A 12,300-nucleotide genomic window follows, 5' to 3' on the forward strand; every position below is an offset into this window, starting at 1 on the left:
ATTGTGGTGTGTGGCAGAATGAAGGGCGAAGTACTGGAAATGGGTAGAAGGAATGACAGGATCATGCGAACGAAATTGGGTCATGGAGAAGAGCGGGTGGTCGTATTATGTGTATATGCCCTGCAAGTTGGCTGTACAGCAGAGGAGAAAGATGAGTTCTGGAACGTGTTGAGGGAACTGGAAGAAAACGAGATGGTGATTGTCGGAGGAGACTTGAACAGACACATAGGGAGACAGAATAGAGACTGTGAAAGGGTGCATGGTGGCCACGGAGTGGGAATGATGAACCAGGAAGGAGAGAGTGTTGTGGACTTTGCAGTAGCGTTTGATCTGGCAATTGTGAACTCATTTTTCTACAAGAGGGAAGAACATTTGATAACATTTAGGAGTGGTAACAACAGTTCACAAATTGACTTCATTTTGACTAGAAGAAAACATCTCAAGATTGTGACAAATTGTAAAGTAACTCCAACAGATCAAGTGGCACAGCAACACCGACTGCTGTGTGCAGACTTTAAAATAAGATCGAAGATAAGAACCTCTGGAAGCCATGGGTTGAAGACAGTTAAGTGGTTTCGCTTAAAAGAAGAGAGTGTGAGGAATCGTTTTAGGACAGAGAGGTGTACAGAGAGAGAAAGTAAGAAGCCAAGAGAGTTGTGGCAAAGGCCATTGCATATCAAGATCTGTATGATCAATTAGAAACAAAGGAAGGACAGAAAAAAATTTACCAGCTAGCGAAATAGAAATAAAGCAGCAAAGGACATCTTACATGCGAGGCAGATCAAAGATGCTGAAGGAAGAGTATTATGGAGGGATGTGGACATAAGAAACAGATGGAGAATATACTTTGAGGGACTTTTGAATGAGGAAAATGCAAGGACTCACAGAGAAGATGGGCAGCCTTCTGAGGGGATGGTGCAGAACATCAGTAGAGTGGAAGTGACAGAGGCCATGAAGAGGAGGATGAGGAATGGAAAATCGGTGGGCCCCAATAGGATTTCAGTGGAGGCACGGAAGGCACTGGGAGGTAGAGGGAATTGACCTGCTGTAGGACCTATTCATGAAAGTTTGCCAACAGGAAAATATACCCGAGGAATGGAGGGAGAGTACTCTTGTCCCCATCTACAAGGGTAAAGGGGATGCACAAGACTGTAAAAATTACAGAGGAATAAAGTTTATGTCCCACACAATGAAAATCCTAGAAAGGGTCTTGATAGAAGATTGAGGAAGGAGGTGGAGATTGCAAAGGAACAATTTGGCTTCATGCCTGGTAGATTAACAACAGATGCTATCTTTGGGTTATGGCAGATGATGGAAAAGTTTTGAGAGAAACAACGGGAGCTACATGTGGCATTTATTGATCTGGAGAAAGCATGCGATAGAGTGCCAAGGCAAGAAGTCTGGAGGTGTCTGAAGGAGAAGAAGGTTCTGGAGAAATATGTCAGGTTGGTGTGGGGGATGTACAGAAATGTGAAGACAAGAATTCGGACCTGTCTGGGACAGACAGAAAGTTTTCAAGTAACAGTTGACTTTCATCAAGGATCAGCATTAAGTCCGTTTCTGTTTAATATTGTGATGGAGGTGATGACGGAGGAGGTGAGAGAAGATGCGCCTTGGACAATGTTGTATGCAGATGACATCTTGCTGTGTGCAGAAGAGGGAACTAAACTGGAAAGATGGAGAGAAGTACTGGAAGAGAGAGAGAGGTATGAGACTGAGCAGACGTAAGACAGAGTATATGTGTTGCACAGTGGGCGGCGGCCAGGAGACAGATCTGGAGCTGGAAGGAAATGTCATCAGGAAGGTGAAGAACTTTAGATACTTAGGTTCAACAGTGGAAGAAGATGGAGGAGCTGAACAGGAAGTGGGATGCAGGATACAAGCGGGTTGGAGGAACTGGATGGAAATGGCTGGAGTGTTGTGCGATAAGAGGATGCCGATCAATCTGAAAGGCAAAATCTATAGGACAGTAGTGTGGCCAGCTATGACGTATGCTATAGAAACTGTGGCCCTGAGGAAAAATATCATCAGCAGGATGGAAGTAGCAGAGATGAGAATGCTTAGGTGGATGTGCAGTGTGACCAGAAAGGATCGTCTGAGAAATGACTATGTGAGGGGAACAGTGAAAGTTACGAATTTAGGAGCGAAGAGGGAAGATACAAGAGGCAAGGTTGAGATGGTTTGGTCATGTGATGAGGGAGGACGAATATGTGGGAAGAAGGGTCATGCAGATGGATGTGCAAGGAAGCGTGGGCGGCCAAAGAAGAAATGGAGGGAGCTGGTAGAAGAGGACTTGAGGATGAAGAACTTGGATGTGGTGACAGCCCAAGACAGGAGGATGTGGAGGAGACTCATCATCAACAGTGACCCCACTTAAGTGGGTGAAGCTGCAGAAGAAGAAGATAGCTATTCTATCAAAGCTACAATTTTTACAGTTGGGAAATTACTGGTTGGCACCTCTCATCATCCATGGAATTGATTGTTTCATCAGTGACAGTGTTTCGGGTCTGTTCATTATATATAAAGGAGGTAAGAAGATATTGAGGAATTGTGTTTGTGATGTGTGTACATTCACATGTGCAGTTCAGTGCCATAATAAGCAAGTCTGACCTTGACATTGAACATGTTATGATGGTCAGTGGAGTAAGGCCAGTTTTGTATCACGAAAGTGCTGTTGTTCCATTATAGAGCCACTGGCTATCTTATGACCTGAGATGGCCTTTTTCTCCAAGAATCTCAGGGAGGAAGGCTAGAATAATCATGCAGTGTCAGATGTCCAGTGCATCATACTTTATCATAGATGAGTATAACTGTATCCAGTTTCATTGGATCCTAATCTTGCTAGCAAAACACGCAGCTATGATACAATGAGTGCAAGAACATTTGACACAGGCACTGGAAGAATGAAAGTGGTTGCTTGATCTGGTATTATCCAGTTGTTCCATACCCATACTGATGAAGGGATCAGGATATGCTGATAGCATCTTGAATCAATGGACACATTCTGGTGTTTAGCAGCATTGCAGGCTGCTACTGCAGGTGGTAGTGGAGTTTATACCAAGAGCATAGCGTTTGAAAGCTATAGTCAACTTAATTTTGATAATTCATTCTTGGTGGTTTATATTTCTTTGCTCTTGTCATAACAGTATTTTAACTCTTATAATTACTTATACTCATTGCTTTTTTTTGGTGGTGGTGGCGGCCAGCGGGGGGTACACAACAGTACAGTTTACCGGCACCTGTATTAAAAGTGACACATGGATGTGGTATCATTTTATTCAACTTTTCCTACTAGCAAAGAATGCATACCAGCACCTATTGTTTAAAAAAAAAAAAGTGCTGCACATACTAACTTCTCAGTATACAGTGAATGTATGTAAAATCAAGAAATGCTGAAAAAGAAGATATAATAAGTAAAATGCAGTGAATACACAAATACAATACATTCTGAATATACCATACCAAGTTTACAAACCATTTTACCTTGAAATATTTCAGATCTATGTATATGCATTCCTGAAATATAAAGAAGTTAATTGTAAGTTTAAACTATTACTTTTACAAAAAATTTTATGTTTTCAGCTAAGAAAATGCTCCAAAGATTTCCGTAATCTTGCAGACCAGTATGCCTTTTTATATCAGTCTATATTTGATGCTGATCCCAAGACTTTAGGGAACATACAGAAGTATCCTTTATGAATTGTCATCATCATCAAATTCCTGATATGTACCTTCAGAGGGAGAGTACAAATTTCTGAATTGTGTGTACATTTTTTTTATGATCACCTTGTATTTTAACAGAACCCAAATATCAAAATGAAAAAAAAAAAAAAATTATATATTAATATATTTAATTTTTAATGATGAAAGAGCTCAGCTATAAAACCTTTCAAGCTAAATGCATTCCGTGTATGTTGTTTTTTTATATTGTCACTTCACCACTACACAAAAATACATATTAGTTATCTCAAAAATCTATTCTGTACAAGATTGTTGAATGGAGGAATGTTGATATATTCTTATTATTATTGTCATCTCAAAATTGCCATCGCAAAAGAGATTATGGAGCAATTGAGTTTGTGTTCTCAAAAGTCAGATTGTTTTCTCTGGCAGCAAGGCAACAAATAAATACTTTTTTAAATAGAAGCATTCAAATAAATCCTTCTATAATAGAGTGGTGGCAGAGTAAAAAAAGGGAAATGGATATACCATGATACTTCTGGATCTTACAGGCATTTGACAGGATTTCACATGTGAGGTTGCTATACAAACTTAGAGGGATAGGTATGGAAAATAAACTTGTGACTTGGATAGGATAGGAAAGGGGCTGGCTGAAAGGTATTAGAAAGCAATGTATAGAAATACTGAGTCTTATGAGAATAAATGTGACCTATGGTGCACCACAGGATTCTGTAATCTGACCATGTTACTTAACTTGTATGTTAATGATTAATGATATTGGAGATGGACTGGAAGAAGATATCCAGTTTTTTTTTTTTTTTCCCTGATGATAAGCTGGAGCAAGTGCCAGTTTAATGTTTCTAATTTCTAAATGTCAGGCTTATGCATTATAGGTGGACACTGCAGGCAGAGTATCATATTAATGGAAATTTTCTTCAAGTAGTCAATGAAGCTATAGACTTACAGAAAATTCTCTGCATTATTTCTTATCAGTTCTCTGTGCTTATCAATAATCACCTCTATTTTGAGGTGATTATTGATAAGGTGGTTAAATCATCATTAGATAATGCATTCTAGAGAACCTAAACTTGTAAGGAAACTGGACAGGTTTATTTGGACGTGTGGTCCCACAATATATTTTAGTAGGGAAAAATATCAGAACATGATATAACTGGGGATCTAAATTTAGATCATCTTGTTAGGGATCTAAACAACAGACTAGGAAATGAATTCTAGACATACCGAAATGTTCTGGAAACTTTCAGAAAAAAAGAGCAAAGTTTAATACAGTAATAATTACCCGCTAGATTTCTCTTCAGGACAATGAGCGATTAATAACATTTTTGCACCATAAAGATGTACATAAATTCAAATGGAGAGAATATTAAGGAAGAAGAAAAGTTTTGCTAATTATGTTATCACCATTTAGTTCTGAGTGGGATTAAAATTATCTCTTTGAAAAGAAAATATATACTAAATTTTTGAAAAGAATCATATAGGAATATTGTTGGAAGAAAAGTGAAACGGGTTGAAAATAAAAACCAAACCTTATAGACTGAGTAACAAAATCTGAATAAAGCATTGATTAATTCAGTTAGGAGGGAGGGCATCTGTAGAGGTAAAAAAATAAAAAGTCATGGGGACTTGAAGTTAAAGAGGCAGTCTTGGAAAGCAAGAAATCGAAATGAAAGTTCCTGTAAAGTAAGGCAGCATATTCCCTTAAAGAATACAGAGAGAAATGGAAGAAAGCGCTAAGTTATGTATAAAAGTAGCTAAAAAATCATGAAAAGAGTTTAGATGATAAATATCAAGAAAGTGCAAAATGTTCTGGAGGATATTAAAAAAGCTTGGAAATGAAGAAAAGCCCTGTGAAAGAAAGCAGAAGCATAAAGAAAGTGAATATAGTTTAGCCATATGGAATTATAACTTTGAAAAATTATTAAATGAAAAAACAGTGATTGAAAATATTCAAGAAGAATGTAGTTATGAGTACATTTCACTGGACTTGATGTTATTCAATCAGCAATACCAAATATGGAAATATAAGCTACTTTGATATAGATATAAGCTTATACTGACTAATGTAGGAGAAATTCTTGTAAATGGATTAGAGCTCTCATAGTGCCAATCTTGTAAACCTCCCCCCCCCCCCCAAAAAAAAGGTGTGTGTGTGTTGGGGGGGGAATTAAATGTGATAATTATAGGGAAAATTCCAGGTAAGATTTATGCAAACTTTGAGAAAAGGCTAAGAATAATTCTAAAGAAATACTTGGGAAAGAATAATCTGGGTTCAAGTAAAACAAAGATTCCCAAGTTTTTTACTTTAAGACACATAGTCAAGAAATCAGAAATATAACCAAGATCTATATTTTTGTTTTATAGATCAGGAAATGGCATATGATAAGGTGTCAAGAGAAAGGCTCTTCAAAACAATACAGTTAAGTTATATCTAGTTATCTGATTTTCACTCATAAAGGGGCATTGCAAATATAGCAAATCTGTTAGGTCATCTGATTCAATGTCCAGTCTTTACCTTGTGATAAATCCCATTATTAAGCATCCACCCAAATACTGTATGAATGAAGATAGAGTGACAATTTGGAATGGATTTAGCTAACAAAGTTATAATCTGTATTGGTTTTAAAAGATAAACAAAAATGATGGTACAATATCTTCAGATGTCATGCTAGCTGGGTTATCATTCAATTAAACGAAACTTTCTCCCACCCTTGTTTTATCAGGGAATAGAGTGAACACTGAAAATTCAACTACTAGAACAAATTCAGCTTCAGCAGAATTAGAGACAGGTGCTATCAGTGTTAGAATTATCAATAGAAAAGAAGTGGGTCTATAACAAGAATTAGAGAACTACCATTTTGATATAATTGATGTTGCTCATATGAAGGAGATGAAAACAGGTGAAATACTGCTGGGCAATAGTGTCATGGAAAGGAAGTAGTAGTTATTGTATTTAGCACAAAATATGAAGATAAACTTCTTTAATGGTATACAGTTTCAAAAAAGGTAATGTGGACAAATTAGAAATTGGACAGTGACACTTACTTGTGTCACTGGTCCCACAGAAGAAAGTTCTTCTAAGGAATGGAGGAAATTTTCAAGTCATTGGATTGACAAGCAAAAAAGAGAATAGCTATTTCTTGTTCTTATTGAAGATATATGCAGCAGAGTATGAAAGGAATTCTAAATATGCACAAAAAATTTGGAAAAAAAAAAGAGCAAGTTAACATTAATTGAGCTTTTCCCTTTTATCCCTGATGGATTTTAACACGTCCCAACATGGAGATGTGCATACATTTGTGGAGAAAACACAGAAAATAAGAAAAGTCTTTTTGAACTATGCTATTGTTGATTATTATTATTATCAGACACCTCCAGGGAGTCCAAAGATATTGAGGGAGGGCACCTACTTTGCAACTCTCCATCTCCACCATTCAACCTTGTCCACCAACCGCATCATCTACACCAATGCTATCTACTGTCTACCACTACCACTACTAGTATTTTCACAGACAACCACAACACATCCATGCCCACGGCGGGATTCGAACCTGCACCCTTTTGGCTGGAGAGCGGATATGCTAACCACTCAGCCAACCAGGCTGGCTTAATACTTTAACACTCGTTCAGGATACAAGATTATACTGGAAATAAGTGATTGCCATTTAGTTTTGTGCAGGATAAAAATAAATATCACATTGTACAGAAAACAATGTATGAACGAACATTTTAAAAATAATCAGTCACACATCTTTCAGAGGTGGAATGTAGATTCAAATATACAAATGTTATTGGGAATAAAAAATGAGAGTTTTAAAACAAGAACAGTGGGAAAATATGAAAAAAAAATTCATTGAATAGACTTGGGAGGCATTTGGTAAGAAGTTATTTTCAAAGATAGTAAAATCCAAACTTCATTTTGGACTCAAGTTTAAAGAGGCAGTTTTGAAAAATAAATAAATAAATAAAAGCTTCTGGTGTTGTGAGAGAATATGGAGAAAAAATGTAAGAAAGTTATGCTATGTATAAAAGTAGCTAAATGAAAGTCTGGAGAAGACTTTTTTTGCTGGAGATGACAAAATATTGTGGAAATGTAATTCCTCCATGTAAACCTTAAACATCTGTGTATTGAGACTTAAGTGCTGTGAGGACATCATGTTGGAGGCTTAATGGAATTTATACAGCCTCGGATAGGATTAAAACTGATTTTAATACTTTCACCTTAAACATGGAGGAATCAGAAATGATAAATGCAAAAAAAAAACTGGAGATAAAGATATTTGGGACATCTAGATTAAATACTTTAATAGATTTAATAATCTCATTTGTTAAATCAGTGGCAGAGATTTATAAAAATAAATAAAAGACAACAGAAAAGATAAATTCAAGAGGATTGCAAGCAGTAGCACATGACAATACCTCAGGTAGAAAAAGACAGGAACCTGAAATGTGGAAAGGACCCAAAGTAGATAATATTTCCCTAGAGACTGGTGCAAAAATTATATAACTGGGCAGTTTGAGGATTGTAAAATGTTGAATGTGAGCAGAAGTTTCAATGAGAGAACAAATGAGATGATGGGATAGATAGTGATGCTTGCCAAGTAAAATGCAAACAAGAATGGAGGTATTGTGGTAGCATGTTAGAATTCGAGATGGTGATAGTAGTTCTGAAAGAGATAAGAAAGTGTGAAAAGGAGATATGAAAGAAAAAAAAAACAGGAAAAGCAATTCATCATGAGGTTAAAATTGCTTGGTTTAAATAGGAAAGGAGATGAAACTAATGAAAAAGTAAAGAAAGGATCAGAAATCAATGAAAAAGTGCACCATGATCAAAAAATAGATCAAAGAGTTCACTCATCTAGTGCACCATGGCAAGAGGTGCATTAGATGAGTGAGCAAAGAAAGTTTCCTGGTGTGAAAATTCATGATATGATTGAATTAATATGTAAGCAAGTAGAACAGGTGAAATGATTTTGCTGGTTGGTACAAATGATCTGAAAGGAGAAAAATACGGTTTGATTAAAAAGTTGTTCAGTGACGCTAAAAAAGGAAGAGCAAAAGCGGAAAGATTCTCTTTTGCTGTGGTATGACAGGAGCTAGCTTGAGGACAAGAATTCAGTAAGTGAGTAAGGTTGGAGAAATGGTGTAGAAAACCAGCAAAATATTAGCATATTTAATTAAATTTATTTTTTCCTCTTTTAGTGTTGTTTATACTGTTAAACTATATTATGAATATTATTGCCTGCAATTGTTTAGGAAAACGGTAGCCTCCTTGCTTCGTTTCTCATTTGCTGTTTGTGTAGTACTTGCGTGCACGTGTCTTTATCTTAAGTTCCCCATGAAGATGGCAACGTGACATTGCCGAAATATTGGAAAGTATATATTAAAGTTTGGTTTAATTTATATTTCTAGTATACGCTGTCAGTTCCTTAAGTATTTAATAATATGCTTCAGATATCATTTCACAATCATTTTCTTTAATGTAGATTAAATGCTTTTGAAAGCATGGATTTCAAGATAACATGACAGAATAGAAAAATAGAAAAGAAGGGCATTTACTGAGAAGCTGAAGCTTTTCTGGTTGCTTTTTAAAAATATACATACCTTATTAAAAAGAAATTTCTTGTATGTTATGTGTTTTTCTTAATTGTGTTTTAGCTTACAACAGAGCTGCTTGTTAGCTGCTCAGGCAATAGACAAGTTGGCTCAACACAATCAAGGAATAGGGTGAGTCTTTTAAATTACTTAGAATTCTAATTCTAATTTTTTATACCTTAAGCTATCTCAGATTGGTAGACAATTAATTTAAATGCAATTTCTTTTTAAATCATATATTTGATTATAGAATATATACATGAAAACACAGGGTAAAAGTATTATTTATTAAATATACTACCATATATTTCAGTCTGAAATTAACAGACTATTGTCAGTGGCTTAAAAATAGTTTTACAAGGTAGAATGCAAACAATTGATTTATTCAAAATTAGAATGAGCTGCATGATGTTAAATTGCAGTAGCGTTATGCCTTCGCTGAAGAAAAGGCTAATCATAAAAGTGTAAAATAAATTGCATATATATGTATATATAATTTATATCATACTAAACATAATTTATAGTATCATACTAAACAGATCATCAGATAGATATTGTATCTAGGTGGTTTCTTAAGACCTTATGTCTATAAAATATCATTATTGGTCTTTAAAAAAAAATCTACCTTGGAAAACTGTTTTTAAGTCACTGATGATAGCTATTAATTTCAGACTGAAATATATATGGCACTATATTTAATAAATAACAATTTATTTTACACTTTTATGATTAACCTTTTCTTCAGTGAAGGCATAACGTTATTGGCAATTTAACATTACGCAGCTCATTCTAATTTTGAATAAATCAATTGTTTGCATTCTACCTTGTAAAACTATTTTTAAGCCACTGACAATAGTCTGTTAATTTCAAACTGAAATATATGGCAATATATTTAATAAGTAATACTTTTACCCTGTGTTTTCATGTATATATTCTTATGTCTATAAAATATCATTATTGGTCTTTAAAAAAAAAATCTAACTTGGAAAACTGTTTTTAAGCCACTGACAATAGTCTATTAATTTCGAACTGAAATATATATGGCAGTATATTTAATAAATAATACTTTTACCTTCTTTTTCACTAATTAAGACCAATAATGATATTTTATAAAGGCATAAGGTCTTAAAAAACCACCTAGACACTACATCGGAAGTTTTTCCACTTCGTTATACTATAAATTAAAGATACCAAGAAATAATTATATACTTGGTTTAATCCTTTATCCAAGTGTAAGCAAACATAGTTTGCACCTGAAGTATTTTCAGGACTGGGGCACTCGTATATAGCAGCTGATGACTTCACATCATTTGCTTTAGCATCCCATAATGCAAAGCACACATCCACAAAGCACATAAACTAAGTATATAATTTCTTGGTATCTTTAATTTATAGTATAACAAAGTGGAAAAACTTCCAACAACTATCTCTAATCCAGAGTATTTTAATAATAAGGTTTGACACCTTTTGACTACTCGTATAAGAAATTATGACTTTAGCATTACTTCAACCTGTGTCTGACTTCCAGTGATGAGACCTCAATAAAAGTTGAAACTGGTTTGGGTAGTGACCCTTCCCATAATGCATAGCATTATACATACCTGTAAGGATATGTGCTTTCCATTATGGATACTAAAGCAATTGATGTGAAGTCATCAGCTTCTATATTTGAGTTGCTGTTGGATGTTGAAAAAGACATTAACAAGTAAAGACAGGGAGGTCATTATCCCTCTTCATAAGGCTATGATTTGTCATCGTCTTCTTGACTACTATGCACAGCTTTGATTACCTGAGCTTGGTATCAGGAAGTGGTAGAGAGGATTCAGAGCCGAGCGACTAACCTGGTGACAGGTCTGTAGATTTCTCCCTATAACATAGGGAGCATTCCATAGCTTGAAGGTGTTTGGGTTTCAAAGGTAAGTTGATAGGCAGAAAAGAGGGGGACATGATAGAAACTTGCACGTTATTAATGTTTCTATGAGATTAACACAAAGGAAATTTTTCAATAAATGACAAATAGAGAGAGAACTAGGGTCATCCTTGGAAGTTGTGTAAGAGTGTGCTTTGTAAAGATGTGCTGATTAGATTTTTTGTTTAGAGCATGGTGAATAAGTGGAATGTACTGCAAATTGGTTGTGAGTGCCCTGACAGTGAATGAGTTTAAGGAGAGGTACAATAGGTACTGTGTGTGTGAAGGTTAGCGTTGGTCTCCTGTGGTGAGTCTTCTTTATTTTGTGTTATCCATTTGAATTTATGCACATCTGTATTTTGCTTCATTGTATGAGTAATGATTAGTCCATGCCCTTAACAGAAATCTGGCAGTTACTTATTATTCTTAGCTTTGCTCTTTTCTCTATATTTTCCAAAACAATTTTCTTCTCTGCTGTTAGATCTGCAAATTCTTCTTCTTCTCTCTTCCATCATCTATGTGGATGATGATGAGGCCAACTGAAATTTTCCACTTCTATCTGTCCCTGGAGAGTCTGAATAATTCTGTCCAACGTTGGTATCGCTTGTTGTGATTTGGTTTTCAGGTCCTCTTTTATTTTATCTATCAATCTAATTCTGGGCCACCCTTTAGATCTTTTACCTTCCATCATTGTGTACAGGGCTTTAGTTGGTAACCTTTCTGTGTCCATTCTAGTCACAAGGTCAAATCATTGCAGTCTTCTTTCTTGGATTTTGTCTATTATTGTTATTTCTTGTTTTAGTCATTTCCTTATTTCTTAGTTTCTTAGTCTCTCTGGCAGAAATACTCCAAGTAATCTTAGCCAGCCCATTTCAGTAGTTAATAATTTTTTCTCTTCAGCTTTTTTTGAAATTCCAGCATTCACTTTCATAGAGTATTGGGAGGACCATCGTCTCATAGATTCTTACTTTTGTTACTTGTTTGATGTTGCTTGACTTCCATATTTTATTTAGGATAGGAGGTCCATATTCTTGCACATAAAGATTATTGACCTGTGCCTAGCCCTCCATATTAAACCCTAGAACTCCTTGTTCCCT

At 35.4% G+C, this 12,300-nt stretch overlaps 1 protein-coding gene across 1 annotated transcript in view; it reads left to right on the plus strand.

Annotated features, from left to right (window-relative positions):
• defl (Integrator complex subunit 7) overlaps window positions 1–12,300 on the plus strand; it is a 301,189-nt gene that overhangs the window by 210,097 nt on the left and 78,792 nt on the right. Inside the window, exons 16-17 of the mRNA XM_090407701.1 lie at window positions 3,583–3,686; window positions 9,358–9,426. Of these exons, the coding sequence (XP_090263827.1) occupies window positions 3,583–3,686; window positions 9,358–9,426 (173 nt within the window). The remainder of the gene's footprint in view (window positions 1–3,582; window positions 3,687–9,357; window positions 9,427–12,300) is intronic.

Source organism: Typopeltis vanoorti, chromosome 17 (assembly GCF_054136105.1).
Source record: "Typopeltis vanoorti isolate ZY-2024b chromosome 17, IOZ_Tvanoo_1.0, whole genome shotgun sequence".
Classification (NCBI taxonomy): domain Eukaryota; kingdom Metazoa; phylum Arthropoda; class Arachnida; order Uropygi; family Thelyphonidae; genus Typopeltis; species Typopeltis vanoorti.